The sequence below is a fragment of the Atta colombica genome, unplaced genomic scaffold (genome assembly GCF_001594045.1).
Source record: "Atta colombica isolate Treedump-2 unplaced genomic scaffold, Acol1.0 scaffold66, whole genome shotgun sequence".
NCBI classification, from domain to species: Eukaryota; Metazoa; Arthropoda; class Insecta; order Hymenoptera; family Formicidae; genus Atta; species Atta colombica.
In genome coordinates, this window is record NW_017259557.1 from 94957 (window position 1) to 118793 (window position 23837).

Genomic DNA, 23837 nt, shown 5'->3' on the forward strand with positions numbered 1-23837 from the left:
AAATATCAAATTTTAAAGGATACTGGAGTGCGTTCTATTTTTAACATTCGCAACGCTCGCAAACATCAGAGAGAATTAAGGGAGAATGATAGGAAGAAGGCATGGTGGAAAGGATGACAAGGTGTGGCAGTTGGACAGTGCCTCTTTCTAAATCTTTGTCCTTTCTGTTTATGGATTGTTTATAAGGAGGAAACTATCAACTCTGAAATGCTAAATATGAGACGATATTTCATAGTCCGTTTTTATTTTAAAACTGTCTTAAATATAATGTCTTGAAATGTTAATACAGTCCTCGGATTGACTTATGATAGCTTAAGATTACAAATAACAAGATTATTTAAGACGGTTTTAAAATAAGAATGGATGAATACCATCCTATATTTCACGGTTCACAGTTGGTGACCCTTATGAATAGTCCATAAATAGAGAGGGCAGAAATTTAAAAAGAAACACTGTCCAACTGCACATGTTATCCTTCCATCATGAAAAAATGGAACGGAGAGTGTTTTCTTCTCTGATTGGTTCCGTCATTTATTGCATTTCCGCAAATGTGCATGTGTACGTATACATTAGTGCGGTACAATACTAGTGGATGCAGCACCGTATGTTCCATCACGCTTCTACCATATCTTCTACTCACGTCAACGATAAACTGAAAATGGCGGCTTCCGGCTGAATCCACTCTCTCTTGATTTTTCTGATAAGCATCATTGCATCCTTGTTTAATATTTGAAAACGATAAGGCTGAAATGATGCTTGCAAACATTAAGTGGAACGCACCTTAATTATTAATATGTAATACAAAATTTGTACTTCATAGCAATCATATTAAAACGTGTAAAAAGTTTTAAAACGATAAATATTAGTCTTTCTTTTGAAAAAAAAATTATAAAGAATCATTATTTTTTTGGTCTCCTAATGTAGCAGATCGCCTTAATTTTGGGGAATTCTTATTAGTATCTCAGATTAAGAGTTACACAAGTTCGAAAGTAATTGACGCGCAATCATTGTTTTGAGATAATTATATTTAAAATACACAATATTTGAAGTACATATTACTTTAAATATCTAACTTTGACCATAATTGATAGCTTAGTATTTAGTTGATATATTAAATCACATTATGTCAATCCAACATAACACATTAGTAATACGATGTAATTGCCATTAATAACTCTATATATTAATCCCATTATTTATAATATAATTTCTTGATTACTGATGTAATATTCGTCTGAAATATGATATATAATACTACTGAAACAGTTAATTTCGTGATTCGATAAAGAGCGTTTCAAGTAATATTGATAAGTTTGGTCGTATTTGATAAGTTTGGTTCTCAAAGTCTGAAGGTGTCTCAAAGTCTGCAAAATATTCATTGACGGCGACAATGACTTCCTCATTTAACGAGAATTTCTTCCCACCTAGCCAAGTTTTTAAGTTTGGGAACAGAAAGAAGTTATACGGGATCAAATCCGGAGAATAGGGTGGATGAGGAATCAATTCATAGCCCAATTCGTAGTTTTGTCATTGCAACGGTCGACTTATGGGACGGCGCATGTCTTGATGGAAGAGCACTTTTTTGCGCGCCAATCTCACTTCAAATGACTTCAAATGACAAACGTGAACTATGCGTCCTTTCTGGCTAAAATTTGGCCTGAAGAGGTTCGAAGAGTGGATCTTTCGAGATGTCGCGTCATCAAATGAATTGTAGCGCCATTTCATGGAAATTTATCAAACTTATCAAACGACCCACGTATTTAACACGTAGTGTTACGCCATGACTTAATACCAAGACACTTCTAGATTTTTTTCTAACCTATACTTAATTATAATTGCGCATGTACAAATTGTCTACTGCACATGCGCAATTATAGCTGAATACATAAGTTAGAAAAGCATAAAGATATCATTTGGAACGTTTTCTCTCGGATCACTCTTAACAAAGACAGTTGGGATAGAGCTGCGCCCGTTCCAATAATATTAGGTGTGGGAAAAAGTTCGTGGCGTTTTTCCCATTAGATGCATTAAAAAAACGCCACGAACTTTTTCCCATATCTAATATTATATTTCAGTGATGCCATCGATGACAGATTTCCTAACCTAAATAATCATAAACTTTAACGATTATTATTCGGTCCACAAGATACTTTTTTGTCAGATTCGTTTATTTCGTATAAAAAAAACGTGTCAATTGAGCTTAATTTTATCAACATCAATATGTTATTAATATTAAATGAATCAATAAAATTATAAAATTTTATGCAATAAAATTATAAAATTAACTTATAAAATTAATGTAGGATCACTTTATTTTTCATATTTTTAATATTTTTATATGAAAAAGGGAAGATACATACGCGGTTCGATACACATTTTGCTAAGGTCCCAAATATTATCTTTCTTTTAAACCTCTACTGCATCTATATAAATATATGAATATGATTCATTTTTTGTCAATGTTCATAAATATTCTCTCTTTCGAATGTGACTATTAATTTTCAATTTTGATCTCAGCAAAAAATTAAAAAATTCTCAGAATAATGAGATGACAAGAAGACAACAGAATAATGAGATGAATTAATTAGTGAACAGAAAGCATGCTTTAAAAATTATGTATGCAAAATTATTTTTTATATAAGCAACTATAAAAAGATTATGCGTTTCGCGGGTTTCTTCCGTGTCCAGATCTATTCTTGGAATGCCAACATTTCGTGAACCTTGCAGTTCATTTTATCAGGGCGAGGAGCAGCCTGATATTGAGCTGTTCCTTTGGATCGTTCCCCTTTTATATATTACGCTACTTGTTGGAGTGGTAGAGGGAAAGAAGAGAATTGTGGATGAGGGGTGGGAAGAGAAGTAGAAGAAATCGGTCAATCCTCATTAATTGGGAGAATAGTTTTCCATATTTTATTTATGTTGTAACCATTATCTCTATTTAGATTGTTAGGATATTTTTGTATCTCTATATTTTCTGGCTTCTCTATATTTTCTTGGAAAATATGATATAATGTTGGCTATTATGATCCTTTTGTTAAATAGTATTTGATGTCCTGTTTCGATGTTGTATTCTGATTGCGTGACGTATTTTAATATCACGTTGGTGTTCTTTTATTCGTAGGTTGACTATTCTCCTAGTTTCTCCAATGTATACTTGCCCGCAGGAACAAGATATTTTATACACTCTTGCGGAGCTGAGGGGAGGTCTTTGATCTTTAGGATTTCTTAAGATTTATCCTATCTTTTTGGTTTAAAGATAATTTAAAGATATTATCCTGCCAATCCGATCTATTGTTCCTTTAACATATGGAAGAGTGGATAGGATCCTCTTGTCTGATTGTGTCAGAGACCGTTGTCTTGTTTGCATGTTTATTGATTATTTTAATTATATCTTTTTTGTCGTGTCCGTTTTTCTGTAAGGCTGTTTTTAAGTGATTGAATTCTGTCTGTAGATGTTCTTTGTCAGAGATGGTGAAACCTCTATGTACAAGTGAATTGATTGCAGACTGGATTTTATGCTGGATGGTGATGTGATTCGGCATGTAGGTATTTATCTGTGTGTGTTGATTTTCTATACACTTGATGGCCTAAGGTACCGTCAGCTTTCTTAAAGACAACATCTAGGAAGGAGAGTTTTCCGTTTTCCTCTATGTCTATAGTGAAGTGGATATTTTAATTGTTGAGGAAAATAAAGAATTTACGGAGTTCGGCTCTGCCGTGTATCCATACGAATGTGTCTACGGAACCAAATATGGTTTTTCGAGTGTTTTTCTGAGGGCTTCTTTCTCAAAATGTTTCATGAAGATGCTGGCGATTACAAGAGAAACAGGAGAGCGCATTGCCGCTCCTGAAGTTTGTTCATAAAATTGGTTGTAAGAGAAGTAAGCGATTGTTAAGCAGTGCTCTATTAGCGGGATGAGGTTGGAGAGGACTTCATGAGATCTTTATTATGTTTATTATGTGTCTTTTATTGGGACTTGTATGAAAAGGGATTCCACGTTGAAACTTACAAGCAGATCTGTGGGACGTAATCGGATTTTTTGGATCTTTTGTATGAAGTCCGTCGAGTTAGTTATGTGTGATTCGAATTTTCCAGTGAGGGATTGTAGTGTTTGTGCTAGGAAGCGGGATAAGTTGTCGGGGAGTGTATGTGTTAACAATCGGGTCTGAGTGAGATTGTTTGGTTTGTGTACTTCTGGTAGTCCGTATAGTCTTGGTGGGAGAGGATATGTAGATTTTAATGTTGATTTGGTTTTACTGGGAATGTTTAATATTGCTTTTTTCCACCAGGATCTTAATGTTCTGCGCGATTGTATTAGTTGGATCTTTGTCAAGCTTTTTCCGAGAAATTATGCTTTGTCCGAGAGAAGGTTCTTTATCTTTTTCTTATATTCTGATGTGTTCATGACTGTCGTGTTGCCTTTGTCGGCTGGAAGTACTGGATGATGTCTATGTTCCTGTTCAGGTCTTAGAAGACTAATCGCTCTTGTCTAGTAATGTTTGGTGAAGGAGGTTTGGAAAGGATACTTACCTATCTGCGAATATTATCTGCTTGTTCTGATGGAAGTTGGTAGACGGTTGGCTCTATTCGGGATCTTCCTTTGGAATCTTTCTAGATGTCACTGCGAAGTTAGGGCCTTTGGCAAGCGATATGACAGATATAGTGTCTTGAGACAGGTCTTTGTTGGATAAGTTCTTGACATTAAGTAGAGAGAATTGTGGATTTTTGTAAGGAACAAGGTTTATATATTTCTGTTTCTATTTTTCAGAGAGTTGTGTGTGGATCTTCATGGCTTGTTCGTATGTAATACGATCTAAGGTTTGCCAAATATCATCGCCGCAACGCGGTGGATAGGTGGAGTTTAAAAGTTTTATGAGAAGTTTGGACTATTTGTGACTTAATGAAGTGAATTCTTTGATGAGGATGAGGCTGATTTTATGAAGGATGTTTTTGGATTTATGAGTGCCTAGGTGATTCTTGAGTTGTAGGAACTTTGGGATGATGTTATTATCCCTGTAGCTTTTAGGAATGCCAAATTTGATAGTTTTTTTGGCTAGGCAAGACCTAAGTTTGCTGAAAATGTTACTTTAGCAAGAATACTCTCCCCATAGAGACATTTGATAATATTCTTGAGACTTTCACGGATGCTTTCTATAAAGATTATGCGTTTCGCACGTTTTCTTCCGTATCCATTCTTGGATTGGACACAGAAGAAACCTGCGAACGCATAATCTTTATATAGGAAGCATCCGTGGAAGTCTCAAGAATATTAAGCAACTATAAATTTTTTCTGTCCACTAATTGATTTATCTCATTATTCTGTTCATAAAATATTAAAGTACAATTATCAAAAAATTAATAATTTACGAGATATTTATTATTTTATGCCAACATGTGGTAGAAGTATAAAATATCTCGTAAACTATTGGTTTTTTGATATCATTATCTTAATACTTTTATATGCAGAATAATTAGAGGAATAATTAGAGGAACCATATTGTGTAAAAAAAAAATATAATCATACAATTTGGTTAAAAAAATGGAGATGATCTTTATATCCTTTTAGTACCTCCACCTAGAAGAAAGATAACATAATGAAATACGTTGAAACCATGCAACTTTTGTTTGACACTTTTCCTTCTATTGTTATAAAAACAAATCAATTATTCAGGTGATCTGTTTTAAATGACTCCTGTATCACAAATCAAAGTTTATTTATTGAAAATATATAAATATATTTGAGCCACTTAATACAAGAAAATTAATATAGGTTTAGTCACAAAAGTACTGATAATTGTTGGTCACTGATAATTGCAAAAATATCTTCGGAATGATTATACTTGTAGTAAAGTTTTTTTCCGGAAGCTTCGTAGGCAATGTTGATCAAGAAGAGTAATCAATAGGAGTAGTCTGTGCCTACGAACTATCCTTATTAAATAAAGTCATCAATTTTTATGATTGAATTAGTGACAGCCAGCATATGGATCTCCTTTACATCTTCAGTGAAGCAAAATACTCTATTTATACAAGCGAAAAACAAGTCATGTTACGACAAAGTGATCAGAGTCTGTCAAATAAAATCGGACATAGACTTCGTATCTTTATTACGACTGTGGGAACGAAAGAGAAATAAATTTGAGCGAAGGCCAGCTTGTCAAAATCAACCTAGCGCAAACGATCTATAAAAATACTTACCTGCTAGACGATCTCCTCTTTCTGGATTCGCACGGTAGCAGATATCTCGTCGACATATGCATTTGCAGTATTTAAAGGTAAGAGTGGCACGGTGCAGCAAAATATTCATATTGTGATAAAAAAATCTTTGCAACTTTACAATATTTCTATGATTATTTGTCAAGTTTCATGTAACCAATTATTAATGTTTGCTAATTATTTTATTTTAAATAACTTGATAATTATGATCGACTTGTTAATAAAGTTTCTTGATTGCAAATCATCTTGGATGATAACTCTCTGAACGTATTTAGCTAAAATATGTAACAGTAATAATAACAACAAAAATATATTAGAGATGGTTTGAGATTACGTAAGATGATACCAAATTAAACGAACTTTTTAAAAGTTATAATCAATTTTAAAAAATTAAATATTAATTGTGCAATTTATGTAAAAAATGTTTTACATATAATAGCAAACAACATTTTAAATAAGGAACTTATTTTTATGTATAAAATTTATTTTAAAATGAATATATTTTCTATATAAAAAAAATATTAAAAATGAAAATATTACATAAAATACAAAAATATTAAAAACAATTTATAGTTTTGGTAACAATAACTTACTATTTCTCTTTCTCTCCTTTCACTCTTTATTATAAATTATACATTAATTTCTATTTGAGCATGTTCAATTTATAAATTATCTTTGCACACGCTTCCAAAAATTATTGCTCTTCAATGATGTTATAAGAGAGAACGTAATACTGATAAATATCCCATGGATGTTTTCAAAATCTGTTAAAATAATTTATTTTTTGAACCATGTTTTTTTTTTCATGTTTTTATATCAACAGCGACGATTTAATTTAAATGTTTAAAACTAAGCGAAATCTTTTTACTTTAGAAATTTTGTAAATGTATATAAATCATCAGTAACTGCTTACGTCAGTTAAAGTGCTGAGACAAAACATGGTAAATTTTCCAGCTATCAGGCAGAGCGGTTTCTGCGATCTTGCCATGCATAATATTAGCATTCGCGCATTATTCTTTGACATATCATACCAACGGCAATTATAAAACGCTTCACCCACTTTAGAACTCTGTGAAAAAATTATTACATTACGAGAAAACATTAAAAAATTATACATAGATATCGAACAAATTTTATTATATATGCATATATGTAATTCTTTTTTAATTTCCATCTTATTTTCCACAAAACATTACCTCTGTCAAAAGGTTTTCGCCGACAAGACAATGAGCATAAAGTATAAGCAGGACTAAGAATATGAATAAAAAGAATTTCAATAAAAGTGGAACCACTCCTGTTTCACCCTTAGAAAGATTCTACTTACATAAAATTGAAAATTAAAATGATTAATAATAAATTGTAATTAACAAAATAATGAAAATACTTAATCAATAATATTTTTTTAATTCTTAAATAATTTTTTATACGTTTTTATAAAGTTTTTTAATGCTCTAACTTAACATAAAAATATATGTAAAAATATGTAAAAATTTTAAATAGATTATCTTACTAAGAGTAGTGTTATCAATAAGCTAAGAACTAATTTCTTTTGCATAATATTATTTTAATTAAAAAAAATATTATTTTAATTAAAGTTGTGATACGTGCAAATTTATTTTTACATATACACACAAACGTATGTTATATACAGAACATGCCTCAAAATTCTGCTTAAAATATTATAACAAGAAAATTTTTGTAAAATTAAAAAAACGTTATTTCTATATTTTAATTTTAAATAATAGTTTCTGAGATACAGGTTTTAATATAGTCAATTACAGATTACATTTAGATAGTTCACCTGTAAGTATTAAGGCTCAACATAGAAGCCGCAGACAAACGTAAGGTCTCAAATTGTAAGAAATTAATTAATCCTAATCGAGTATTCTCCTTATATTTGTATATATTGATTGTGACATATGTAATATGATTATATATGTGATTGGGCAATTTCTTACTATTTAACACTCTACAACTTCTATGTAGCCTTTAGTGAACGCACTGTCTGCATCCAGAGAAAGGTTTCTTTGATTTAAAGAATGTTTTTTTGTTGCACGATTAAAGAAATAATTTTTGATAAAACTGCAGAAAAGAGGAGCAATCGATGTCCTTGACATATGTTATCAAGATTATCCGGAAAGACTTTCAACAGGTTTTAACCGTTACTCATTTATTAAAAAATGATTAACAAAAAAAGTTTAAAAAAAAACGTTTTATTTCTGCTATATATGTATAATATTAAAAACTATTCTATATCCTTTCCTTGTTTATGTAATAACTTTCGACACGAAGCGACCCTCACCCTACTTTTTTCTCTGCCAAGATGCGATCGACTTTCCAGACGAAGCAAGATAGGGTGGAACTCGCTTTATATGAAAAGTCGCGAGCCTCTTGGCAGGGGAGAAATGGAGTTAGAGTCGCTTTGCATGGAAAGTCATGCCCCCTAAATAGGGTGAGACGTGGAGTAAGAGTTGTTTCGCGTAAGAAATTGGAAAATATATCTCAAAACAGAAAATTTCTGTTTTATAAACAAAAAATATAATTTTTCAAACTTTTTAATAATTTTTAATAATTTTTTAACGAATGATGAGCGATAGTTAAAACCTGTTGAAGATCACTCAGAGTTATGACCTTGATAACATATATCAAGTTTCAGTTCATTGGCGGTTGCTGCTCTTTTCTGCAATTCTATTCAATTTTTTTATTTTAATATAATTTTTTTTTATTTAAAAAAAATTTATGTTATTTTCTTATATCATAATTGTTTTCAAATTTGTAAATGTATCAGATATTACGTGATCATCATTACAATATTGACTTACCGATAACATTTGATAACCGAGGATGCTTACGAGAGAAGTAGCTCCTAAAAGATGCGCCAATAATGTAGCACTAAATGCTTTTCCTATTATTTTTCCCATTCTGTGAAAGTCCAAATTATATAAATGCAATTATTTAATAAAAGTTGCTAATGACAAAAGTTTATTTCAAATTTCAAATTTCAATTATTAAGGTAAATGTTCTAACAAGAAAATATAATCAAATATTCCCTTCGAATTTACGTATAATAAGTTTTGGATATATTAATATATAGATAAAAATAATATATAGATGTATAAATAATATATAGATAAAAGACACTTTTATTATATACATTCTTTCATACACAACGTTTATTAAAGTTGGAGGAGGACACTTAGTTGTGTTTCCCTTGTCAATAAAGAATAGAAAAAAATATAGAATTTATCTTATAACAAAAATCTTTATTTTAAACAAAAAGCTCTATTTGATTTTAACTGAAATGTGAAACTAAAGGAGAGCTTTTAACAATACATGTTTTAAAGCTTCCGCGTATATGTATATGCATGAACTCACCGTAATAATCATACATGCATGAGCATCATATGTCGCATCTCAGGCCCACAATCACAGACTTCGGTATTTATATTGTTAATACGCAAAGCAAGAACCGACATCTGACCGCAAATGTGATAGACGAGTGTAACCATAATACAATCAGCAGTGCTTTGTCCACAAGCACTGACGAAGGCAAACGGCATTTGCCAGACGTATGTAATCGTGTACATACGTATATTTTCAATCGCGTAGAACACATGAAAGCGATAAGGTAATAGGTAAATTATTTGAGTCACATTTTCGATGGTCACTATTTCGGGTAGTCCTGAGAAAACGTTCAACTCTGACGTTAATACTAACATTTAAAAAAATCATTTTTTAATAAAATTTCTACCTTTGACACTTTTTTCAAATTCAAGGAGATACGTAGATTTTGAAAACTTGAAGATAAAAAAAAACATTCATCATAAAATATAAAAACTCGTTCTGTAAAATCAAGTCATAATAAAAATGCGGAACTGCCAGTTAACGAGACTTTATTTGTTTCACATATTTCACATATTTCTTCTAAATACGTCAGGATCAAGTTATATAAAAAAGCAACTCACCTCCATTTCCGAGAATAATAAGAATTGGAGTCAAATAGTATGATAAAGCCGTTATTATGACAAATATCATCATCAGCTTAAAAAAGATCCTCGATTTAGCATAGTAAGTGACGAATGTCTTAATCTCCTCGGCAGTTTTATAATTTGCCTCATCAAAATCTTTCATGGCCTCCGTTATGACTTCACCAATTTCATCATTATATAACCTTAACGTACTCATTCGCACAAATATCTGTAAAAATGCCACGTTTTCTGTCAAATTCATGATCACGAGTTCGAGATCACTAATGTAAAAGAAGAAGCTCAGATACTCCAGAATCAAGAGAAAACTGAAGTAGACAAAACTAATCGAGAAAATAAGATCATTGGATTGAAAAGGCCAAAGACCCAGCATTGACATTAGCCATTTGTTCCAAGATAACACCTTGGCCGCACGATCTAAGTCTTTTTGATCCTGAAAGAAATATTAAAGTCTTTATAATTAATCGTTAAGTAATGTAATAACATATAACTCTTCATGGCGTTTTGTAACAGTAAAAAAATCGGCAAAACTCATCACCTGCATCGTGCGTTACGTTGTTCTTTCCTCGAGAGCTCGCATCAAATTGTATCGAATATACGAATGTAAGAATCCAAGTAATCTCTGTTTTTGTACTTAGAACTGTCTATAGAATCTGGGATAGAAACACGCGGATTATGGGATACAGATAATAACTGCACCCAAAATTAATGTATAAATTGCATATAAGTGTGTTACTGAACCCAGTGCTTTTAATCCAAAGTAAAATTGAACATAATTGGTTCTTCATCGATGCAGATTTGTTGTTTCTTCAGCGATGCACGATTACAAATAAAAGTTGTTGTCAGTTTGTTTTAGACTGCGTGTACAAAAAGTTCAGCTTTTCGAATATTGTGCAGTATAACTCTAATTGCAATCTTGAAACACTAATTTTTCCGTCATGATAAAAAATGAAAAGAATCTGTGCATTTTAGATTATTATTTAAATATACGGATATTTTAATACACTCAAAACGATTTTGTATAAACAAAGAAATGTGCTTTACGAATATAAATCTAAATTGAAGATCTAAATTATAAATATAATTTAAATTTCTAGAAAAATAGCCATAAGTTATTTTTATTTTATCATTTTATTTATTTTACTACTATACAATCATTCTATTTACTTTATCTACTATACAAAATTGTTCAATATTGTGAATTATGCGTATGTTCTTAAATAATAATTTTCTTATATTCCTTCATGACAGCACGCAACATCGATAAATAAATACGCCAAAGAAGTTTTAATAATTCACATCAATATACAGAGTGATTCATTATAATCTTTCTATTCAATCTTATCTTTCGAATTATTCGTTATTCGAAGAAAATGTTGCAAGTAAAAACTTACTCCAAAGATATCTTCAGCTATAAGAAATATATATTCATTATAAAATGTCCTTCTTGAATAAGAAGTTTTACTTGAAATATTTTTTCGAGTATTGTCCGGGAGAAAATTGGATTATAATAGATTACCCTGTGTATATACATATTATATAGAATTGTATATTATAAAAATTTGATTAAAAAATCTTGAAAAAACTTAATTGTAAGGCTTTGCATGCAGAGGATGACGCGTGAAATGTCATACAATTTAATTATTTTGTTAAAACTATAGTTATGGAATATCTGTTTTATAACAGTGTAAACAAATTTTAAACATCGTCTACAATGAACAGTAACAGTAGAGGCTGTAGACATGTTGGGAGTAAGTTGATTTTTCTTCCCGAAAATAGTTGATCGATCAATGCGATTTTAATTATAGATTTCAACAATAGATTTCAACCATTTCGTACATTCATACAGACTATACGTCCTATTACATTCTCAGATACAAATAATTGATCGATTAATATTGAATTAACGTCGATCAATGTTGAATTACCATCGATTTGACGTTGATCGATCAATCATTTCTGGCTGGATCGGAAAACCACCTTACTCTCGCCATGTCTATAGTCTAAGGTTATCATATCTATCCTCTGGACGACATCAGCTTTTTATATGCTGATTTTTTATTATTCGGTAGTATTCGGGGAACGTTCGAAAAGATTTTCCAAAGTAATTACTTATAATTATTATGGATACCTTTGGAAAATCCTTCCAGATCTCTTGATGTTTTAAAAAAAGGACGAAATAAAGAGGACATTCGGGGAAATGAGAACAGATGGCAATCCTACTACAATACTACATCCTCTACTACTACTATTAATTGTAGATGACATGTTCTACTTCGTTTAGTCAATGGTTTGTTGTCCGCTATTTCACTAACTGGTTTTGTGTTCCTTTACTTCCATCTCAAATCTCTTAATAAAAATATACTTATTCGACGTGTTTTCACTCAAAAGAATCTGGCGAAAAAACACGACGGTTAGTGAATCGAGTTATTAAGCGTTAAAATTGGAGGCCCGTATTCAGAATGCGCTTACAGAGATGTTAGCGTGCTAACATGCTATAATTTACGTTACGCATACTATAGACTATCAGAGATAAAAGCGCACTTTTATCGATAAAAGCGCATTCTGAATACGGTCTGAAACGAGCCGGAGAGATTAAGATATCTATCTCGATTCGATATAGCTTTATATATACATTCTGTATTAATTATACAAATTTACTGTTTTAAAAATTCATCAAAAACACAAATTTACTACTTTAAAAACACAAATTCATTGTTAATGCAAAGAATTTGTGTGCTTAAAGCAATAAATTTTTATTTGTAAAGCAATAAATTTGTATTTTTAAAGCAGTAAATTTGTGTTTTTAAAGCAGTGAATGTGTGTAATTAATGCAGAACGTATACATAGTGCTATATTAAGGCGGAATGACAAATATCTTAACCTCTAAAGTCACTTTAATGCTATATAATTCCATTAATTCGCTTAATAATTCGAAGCCGATCATCGCGTTTTTTTGCCAGATTCTTTCGTTTTGTGAAAATACGAATAAGTATATTTTTATTAAGATTTAAGGTAGGGAGGAGGAGTTATTCTAAATAATTACCATAGAAAAAAGTTTAGACTATAACTCTAATGCATCTTGGCATATTGTACTATTTGTATGTGCATTTAAAGAAAAAATACTGACTATACAAAAAAAAAACTAAATTTTAATATTTAATAAATATTTATGTGAATAATTCTAAATAAATATTTATTTATTTTAAATAAATGTTTACTAATGATTAGTAGTTAAAAAAAAAGTGTTTCGAGATTTAATAAATTTTTTTCAATATACTATTAGTCATTTAGAAATACTTTATTTTAGATAACTGTGTAATTCTTTTTAAATTTTCGTAAGTCGTGCAAAGAGGTAAGAAAATTATTTAATTATTTTTTTCTTTATTCATCGAGATTTCCCACCTAACAATATTTTTGAAATATTTAAAAAATTTCCTAAAATCCCCAAAAAATGTTCCAAGAATATTCCAGAGTACTTATTGCGGAAATATTTACTTGCTACTACAATACTTTATCTTATGACGTATTACATTCTCTTATATATGTATCAATTACGTGTTTGATTTTTACACATTTAAATATAAACAATTACGTAGTACATATAACAATTACGTATCATATAAGTATTTTGACTTGCACAATTTGCAAAAAATATTTGGATATGCACAATATACCTGTTACATATTACATACGTATTAAATACATATTTTGATTTAGATATTTCATATCATATTAATTACATATTTAATACGTATATTATATTTATATTAAATGAAACGCAATGTAAATGCAATATAGATACGTATTTAATATATATTTGGAAAGGGATGTGGGATATTAAGCGTATGAATTTCAAATACTAATTCAAGCGCTCATAATGAATATGTCATCAACCATATTTTTAATATGGCTCAAATGTGATTAGCTGTCAGTTCCTCACTACTTTTAGATTGCATCCACGAGAATAGCTCACATCTTTCTACTATTGATTTATAATATATCGTTACATATTCCGAAAATCTTCCATATATGTTCCGCAAAATTTCAATTTTTTCAAAAATTCTGAATTAGTTTTTAAATAAAATTTGTATTTAAAGAATACACTTCACATTTTCATCTTTGCTTGTGAGCCCCAATTTTGGGACTTACAAGCAAAATACTGCGCTCTTTATATTCTCTCTTAGATGATTCTTGTTAAGTAAATATTCTCCACGACCCCCTGTCAGCAAAGATATGTACTGTTAACTCGCTCGCGATTTCGTGATTTTTTTTTTATACACAAGGATATTCATAATATTTTGAACATTTCATCGACATTTGTATATTCTGTGTGACTCTGACAATTTTTTTACCGGAATATTCGGCACACATACGATTCGAACGTTCTATGAATATTTAGCGTTAGCTGGTTTATTAAAATTTTTGTTAAATCTGCATATCCACATACATTTGGAAATACATCTAATCCATCATATAAATATGATATTTATTTTTGTAACACCCGGTAAAAAATTTTTCATGCATGAATATATATAAATATACATAAAATACATATACATACATAAACATACATAAACATTCATAAACATGTATAATTATATATGAAATGTGTCCATGCATGTTCATACATTCTTTTTTCTTTTAAAATTACTTTTTAATATAATAGAAATAATAGTAATGTGAAAACGTTAACAATAATTAAAGATAACTTTCGCATTATTTGTTTTAGAAAAAATCAAGTTTGAAGAAATGTAAAAAATTATTTATGTATAATTATATATCAAATTATATGTTATGAGCATAATTATGTTATGAGCAATTTTTTTATATTTTTCCAAACTTGTTTTTTTCTAAAATAATGCGAAAATTATCTCTTTAATTATTTTTTATGTTTTCACATTACTATTATTATTATTTCTATTATATTAAAAAGTAATTTTACGAAAGAAAGAAGGATATATGAACATGTATGGATATATTTCACATATATAATTATATATGTTTATGAATATTTATGAGTGTTATATATGTTTATATATATTTATATATTGTATATTCATACACATAAAAAATTTTTTCCGGGATTTCTTCTTTATTATTACTGCTTTTACTGTTTTTTATTTTATATAATTAAAATTCTGTTATAATGAAAAAGATAGATTTCTTAATCTAAATTTCAAATATGATTATCAGTATGTAATGTAAGCATTATGTATAAATTTCAAATATCAATATTATGAATTTCAACGAATATTTGTTTGTTTTTAAAACAATATAGGTATGGATAAGTAGTATTAAGAAGTTTATAAATTATAACATAGTTAATATAAGTTATTATATATAATTATAATTAATATAAATCTAATTGTTAATATAATCTTATATTTTTATTTTGTAGACAAATTTTGATAAAATACTTTAAACTAAGTTTATATAAAATACTTTTATATAAACTCACGTAACACAGATACATACGCCATCGATGTTTTTACAATCTGTAAATAAAATATACTCTAAGAAGTATATTCATTAATAAAACGATGAAAAATAAACAATTTAAGGGGATCCTAAAGCAAAGTTTTAATTCCGACGAAATCACTACAGGTCGCGCCGCGCGCCGCACATCGATATGCTTTTTATACTATCACAGCAATATCTCATGCAATTTATGATACACATGTGTTTTCGTATAACAAATTCATCGTGATAAAGCGTCTAAGTCTAATTCTAAGAACTCAACACTGTTTGTTCGTGTAAATTATATCTGGAAACCACTTTTGTACATACATGTTGCAAAGCTTTCATATCAAGTAAATATTGTTACGACTTGACAGCTGAGATGTTACACTAAGAAATGATAAAAAATATATCAATTTTGAAATTTTTTATTGTTCTCGACAGACTCCATTTTCCAGACACGTATTAATGCGTATACTTTAATCCTGGAAAAGGATTTTCAAATCGGTGAAAGAGAAAAAAAGTATTTCTTATACAAAAATTATACGTGCTTATTTAATTATACGTGGTAAAATAAGAGGCTTTAGGATCTCCTTAAAAATATATATAATTCATTGACTTACACTCGTAAATGTATTCAATGATAATACGCAGAATTTACCAGCAGTCAACATTAATGGTTTCTCAGATCGAACCATGCAAATATTGATTAGCTTTGATGTTGATGGAGGATTATTGTACCAATCGGAATTGTAAAATGCTTCACGTAATGTTGTGCTCTGAATAAAACAAGCAATGTTAATATATACTTTACAAAGGCAATTCAAATTACACGAAATCCAAAATCAGGACATAAAATGATTTGTAAGTTACTTTAAGACGTCTTATATATATGCTGTATGTCCCAAATTTAGACTCTTTGTCTAATTTGTGTTTTCTAGGAAATAATTTATAATTAATTTATTTTTAAGATTTTTAGCATATAATTCAAGTAATTAGTACTCTAATTAAGTAATTTCAAAATATATAAGATTAAAATGGACAAATTTGCAAATATTTTGAAGTATTGATTAATCACATTTTTTATATCCAGATAGATAAATTAATTATCCTATTTTTTGTAATTACCTCAATGATGAGGCATTCTCCTATATAGCAATAAGCAAGAATTGTACTAATTACGCAAGCTACATATAATGCAAAAGCTAGGAGAGTAGTTTCATCGCCATATGCCGATGTCTGAAATATGGTTTCGTTAATCGTTCATTAATTGGATATCAATATGAACAATTAATTTATAAAAAATATTGTGCATGTATATTATTTAATATGCTCAAATTTTAAAGAATTCTGCACTATAATTATAAGTTATCCAAGATGTCGTCTATTTAACATTCATTAGTCATCATTAATTAGTTATTCTTCACTCTTATGACAAATATGACGTTTAAAATGATCCAACATCGTAAAAATGACGTGATTTGTCAAGTACATAATGTCATATGTCGATGTAAAAAATACATCATTTTTTCGTGTTATTGACGGTATCGTCAATTTGACGTCATTAATTAGTTATTCTTATGACTATATGGTTTCTGAACATTCATAAACTGACATAAAAAATATTCATCATTATTTTCATGTTATTAACGGAATAAACGACATACGTTGTATGTCGACAATTGGCTATTTCGATGTTATTAAGTATGACATTGTAAAGACATAATAAATAAATGACGTCATTAAGTTATTTGATCAAAAAGACGATATCATTATTACATCTTAAATGTAGGTTACATGTGAATAATTTAAAATGACTATCGATGTCAAAATAACGACAGCTTGCTATGCGGAATTAGTGAAATTATCCATTTACATTTTTTATTTATCACATTATAAAAGCTACAATCACAGACTTCTAGAAATAGACTGTCGATTTTCTCCATATTTGAAGCGCTGAGCAGCGCCATATTTATGTTCACTCACTCTCACATACCAGGTATGTAAATATGAAACCGGAATTTTTTTATAGAAAATACACGTTTATTGTTATTATGAAAATGATAAAAAATATTTTATTCGAAGTATTGCCCATCGGTAGCTATACATTTTTTCCATCTGTTTGACAATTTGTGGATGCCACGCCAAAAAAATTGTTGCTCTTTTGAGTCAAACCAGTCATCTAGCCATTTTCGTACATCTTCGTAAGAAGTAAAGCGCTGCTGAGCAAGTGCGTGTCCCATCGATGCAAATAAGTGGTAATCGGACGGAGCCAAGTCTGATGAGTAAGCCGCATGCGAAAGTATTTCCCAACCAAATCAATCGTTTCCTTGACCAATTTTACTGTGTCTGATGGTGCATTATCATGAAGCAAAGCACTTTGTGATTTATGGTCGTTTTTTACACAAAGCTTGATTCAAATTGATCATTTGTTGTCGGTAGCATTCAGTATTAACGGTTTCGCCAGGTTTTAGCAGCTCATAATAGATCACACCTTTCTGATCCCACCAAACACAGAACATTGTCTTCCGTCCATAGCAATTTGGCCTTGCAGTCGATGTCGATGGTTCGCCTGGAGTTATCCATAATTTTTTACGCTTAGGATTCTCAAAATATATCCACTTTTCATCGCCAGTCACAATTCGATGGAGAAATGACTTTCTTTTGTATCTGGCGAGCAGCATTTCGCAAGTGGTTTTTCGATTTTCCTGCTGTCTTTCATTCAGTTCATGTGGAACCCATTTTCCCATCTTCTGGATCTTTCCCATGGATTTCACGTATGGAGAAGGCTTCTCATGTCACATTCAATTGATCCGCGAGTTGTTGTTGAGTTTGAGCGTCATCCTCATCCAACAATGCTTGCAATTCGCTGTCTTCAAACTTTTTCGGTAGTTTTCCACGTTCTTCGTTTCTCATGTCAAAATCGCCACTTTTGAATTTTTTAAATCACTCAAAGCACTGTGATTTACCAAGAGCATGCTCACCGTAAGCTTCGACAAGTATTCGATGCGATTCTGCAGCAGTTTTCTTCAAATGGTAACAAAAATTCAATGCTGTCCGCAAATCGTAGTTCCCAGGCACAAAATTCGACATGTTCAACGCTATTACAAATTATACTGTTGTATGAAACTTGTATTGTGAGTTGAAAATCTTTGTCAGATGTCAGAACAAGGAATTGGCGTCAATGGCGCCGTCTGACGGCAACTACATTGACAGCTATGGCCATCTATTGATAAATTCATATTTCATATTTACATACTTGGTATATAGGTTTTCCCAAAATAATCGCCAAATATTTCATAAACAGATAGAGCGGACTAAATTGAGTCGGAAAGTTCTCTACCATTTTACAATTTTCGCAATAGTTAATTAAAATATTAATTATTAAAAATTGTCGCAAATTAGTCTTTAATAATTTTTTACTCAGTCTACTTACTATCAACTTTACAGAAAAACTGCAAGAAAAAAACTTGTTTATTTTCTTTTCATAGAGCTCTAAGAATTTTTTCAGAATTTTTTATAACTTTTTAGCATAAAAAATTCTGAAAAAATTCTGAAAAAATTCTCAGAACTTTATGAAAAGAAAATAAATAATTTTTATCTCTTGCAGTTTTTCTGTAAAGTTTTGATAGTAAGTAGACTGAATAAAAAATTATTAAAAACTAATTTGCGACAATTTTTAATAATTAATATCTTGTTAACTATTGCAAAAATTGCAAAATGGTAGAGGACTTTCCGACTCAGTTTAGTCCGCTCTAATCCTGCTCATGAAATATTTGGTGATTATTTTGGGAAACTCTATATGTGAGAGTGAATGAACACAAATATGACGCTGTTCAGCGCTTCAAACTTGGAGATAAAATCGACAGTCTATTTAATATTCAATAATTCAATTAATAGTATTTGAATAAAAAATTATTGAAGACCAATTTTCTACAATTTTTAATAATTAATAACTTGTTAACTATTACGAAAATTACAAACTAGAAAAGAACTTTTTGATTTAATTTAGCCTGCTCTACCTGCCCATGAAATATTTGGCGATTATTTTGGGACACCCTGTATAAATCACACAGATAATTAACATTAGTGATTTCATATAAATTCACGCGATACAAGATAAGACGCATGCATAATCATATGGCATATGTAAACTGAAATAAGAAAAACTCGGAATCAAGATTATTTCTTTCCTGTCATATTGAATTAGTAGTCTAAGATGCATTCCGAGTTACGCACGGAGCGCATGATGTATCATTTTATCTTTCTTCATTAATTAATTAACAATAGAGACAAATGATACATCATGCGTAATTCGAAAGGCACCTCTACATAGTTATAGAAGTCTGTGACTGCAACATATACATAAAAACAAACGCTTTTCATAAGAATCCATAATTTTTTATATAATTAGTGCAGAGTTAATTGATAAAAACTATAATAAATTTGAAAGAAAAATAAGCACCAAATTTTTTAAAAATTTAACATTATTTCTAATTATAAAATATTGATAAAATGTTTTATTTATTAGCATCAATATTTTTTTTAAATAGGAGAAGCAAATTGTAAAGTGAATAATCTTCCAACCTTCAAATCATAAAGCTCACCAAAATTGTATGATATACTGTAAAACAGAGCAACAATAAAGTGCCCAGAGTTTGCTGTAGGCATATTATGTTGAAATTGCTCTCTAAGATCTCTGCTAATCTGGAATTATAATGCATTGTTAAAATATCGTATTATTCCTAATGTCAAACTATAATAGTTTGACATAATCTATATAAGGAGTAACATACACCTATGCAAACGCATTATAATTAAAATTACTATTATGTTAAAATTTTATTATTACGTGTAATAAATTAAATATGAATTCACCTTATTAAATGGTAATGTCTCAACACAATGTTACTAATATGGCGACGATAATTCTCATTATCTTTTAACAAATGGTTGACTTTGCATGATAAAACGGCAAACTGACCGCAAACATGAAGAGTCATGCTGAGTACAAAAGCATCTGGTCCAGCATAACCGCATACTATAATCGCTATACCTAGCGCCAGATACACGCACATGCATATGTACGTAGGAGTGTCCTTGATCTCAAAGAAGGGATGAACCGGGTACGGTAATTTATACGAAAAATTACCGGATACAACTATATACATCACGTTATATTTAATTTTCCATCGTCTTTATTATATTTATCCAACCATAGCCTAATTGGAATATAATCGTAATCGTCGATCAGACTGACCCAAAAAGAAACCAATTGCAAGTAATTTTATCTTTTTCTATAAATTAGTTTATAGCCTTTTATAGCCTTTTGCAGCGTATAAATAAAATTAAAAATATTTAAATATTCAAAATAAAAGTTGTAACATCACAAAATACGATTTTATTAAAATAAACGACAGTGCTGTATTACTCAATTATTTCAAATAAAAATTAAATTTTTATTACTTATAGCATCTCGATATCTAAAAGTATTGAGTTGGAACACAACATGTCTGCATAGTACATTCCACTTTGGAATAGCAAATAATGACTCGAGGATACAATAGATAATGAACGATAGATAATGCTTTTTAAACCATTATCATGAAATATAGCTTTAAGTCTTACGCGTAAAAATATATAATGGTCGTACTTACTCGCGCTCCAATTTTCGAAAAATGTCCTCAAATAATACATCGTGGCTGCTAATCCTGCCATACTTGTCGATATCTTTACGAAAAGCAGTGCGATTTTGTTATAATATAGATACGCCTTTTTCTCCTGGACATTGTCGTACATTCTTGTCGTGAAATCGATTTCGATGCTTTTCAGAAACTCGATCATTATCTCGCAGCTGCGTTTGCATATGAACATTTTTCCCAATATCATTCCAAACAATATGTTATCTGTTAAATTTGCTATGACGACTTCCGGCTGATCAACATTCTTAATCAAATGGCCTGCTCCCATGATACAATAAATTATCATGTATATGATAAAAAATATGAATAGAAATTGATTTGGCTTGAGTGGCCATAAGCCCAAAAAAGACAAGATTCGTTTGTTCCAAATTACTAAGTTTAATGCTTCAGTGAGATCAGCTTCGGACTAAAAATGAAAGAAATCGTCATTTAGGAATTTACAGTTTGTTTCTTCAGAGATGATGACAGGATATTCTTCATTGTTGTTAACTTTCATACCTGCATGACTTTTTGGACTTCGATGCAAGTCGAAGGTATACACCAGACTGGCAATAGATACATTGTACTAGCTTCGAGGTAAACTTTTCTAGTCAAATGCTGAGAAATGCTGAGGCATGCCGATCATGCAAAATAAATGGATAACATCAATTTTCTTGCAAGATTAACGAGCCAGTTGCGCATATATTTTTTTTCGTTGCCTCTTTCACATACGACATCGAATATGGAAAGTATAAGAATTTCGCCAAAAATATCGCAGACACACCATAATTACAGTTCTCCTCGAGCTCGTTTTCTTATTTCCCGTGTTACAGAAGTTCCTTGACTGTTTCGACATGCAATAATATCATTTCCTTTCTGCAGCTATTTGCCAGATGTTGCTTTCTGAACATACAAGAAAATAAAAATAAAGAAAGTATCGTTCTCGCTTGTATATTGTGTCGTTCTCATTCGTAGTAAGAATTGCACGACGTCTAAATGTTAGAAAAATATAGTGTTCAGTGTGCAACTAGCTAGTACTTACTGAATTTAATGTTATATGTGCATGTGTATGTGTGAACAATACTTATTTCAGACTAGACTTATTTTATTTGATGACATATTATAATATATATAAATAAAATAAATTATTTAAATCGAATAAATTAATTATTAAATATTCTTAAAAATGAATAACAACAAAAAATGCGAGACATATAAATAAACAGATAAATTTGAAAATGTTTTAAAATGACTAGCTCTTATATTAAACAAAAGTCGTTTAAAAACGGTGATAAAAAGAGAGATTTGTGCTATCAGTAAATTTACAACCGTTTAAGCATCAGGATAACGAGACTCAGTAGACACAGTAGCGTCTTTCGCCAAGTACATAACACAGCCATCACGCTAAAGTTGCATTACTCGAATGAGCTAATTGGTTATATCTTTTAAATATCTTCTTTTTCTTGAAAATTTGTTTGCATTATGTATACTGTTCAACTTTACTCACGATAAGAATATGTATCGTTCTTATTCAAGGAAATATGATATAGCGCACAAGGAGAGTGTGATAAAGTGTCAGACAAACTCGACTGTCTTATTTCCAGACGATTAATGAGAGCTTTTAATGAGAAAAGGTTTTTATCACAATCAATTTGGTAAGTACAGAATACATTTAAAAAATTGTTTAATTACTTAAACACTTTTTAAACTACTTTTTTAAATTTTATGTTTATTAATGTATTATATAATATATTATATAAGTACTTAGTTTTAATTTTAATCACAAGTTTTTTGATTTAAAAACCTCCCTCAACTTTGTGAAAATTGGCTTTTTGGTCAAATTGACTAAATTTTGGATATGTAGTTCTCATCCTTCTGCACAAATGTCCCTATTGGACCAACCTTCTATGACTTATAATTTTTTGCGTTTGAAAAGTTCATTCTTATAAAATTGGGTTTTCATTTATATATTATTGACACAAGCGCGTGTGCACTTGTATTTATGTATATACCAGGTGCCCCAGTTTAAACGACTCAAAAACATCTTTTAAACAGCATTTTAAAGAAAAATGTTTCAGATGAAGTTGTGTTTCAGTGAAATGGTTTCGAAAAGAACATATTTTGATCATGTTTTTTTCTAGAAGCAAAAAGTGAAAATCATCTTCATTTAAAAAAAATAAAATTATACGATTTTTGTATACAATATTATTCCTCTAATTATTCTATATATAAAGGTATTAGGTTATAAAGTATTGAGATCAGTCAATCATTATAAACTCTATCTAGAAAAAAAACGACATGACCAAAATACATCTCCTTCAAAACCGTTCCACTATCATCTGAAATATTTTTTTCTAAAATGCACTTTTTAAGAGATATTCTTGAGATCGTCATTTAAAATGACATTCGGTAGATACATGAATATATATGCGCGCGCGCACACACACACACACACACACACACACGCGCGCGCGCGCACACATTTATATATATATA

The 23837-nt window shown here is 30.0% G+C and overlaps 1 protein-coding gene across 1 annotated transcript; it reads right to left on the reverse strand.

Annotated features, from left to right (window-relative positions):
- Positions 1–6927: 6927 nt before the first annotated feature.
- On the reverse strand, positions 6928–21923 carry LOC108692213. The gene is given in 12 exon segments (XM_018200388.1): positions 6928–6978; positions 7128–7283; positions 7411–7530; positions 9037–9136; positions 9590–9896; positions 10180–10633; positions 16284–16439; positions 16789–16899; positions 20268–20367; positions 20539–20821; positions 21318–21768; positions 21861–21923. Coding segments are annotated over 12 exon segments (2352 nt in total).
- Positions 21924–23837: the final 1914 nt, after the last annotated feature.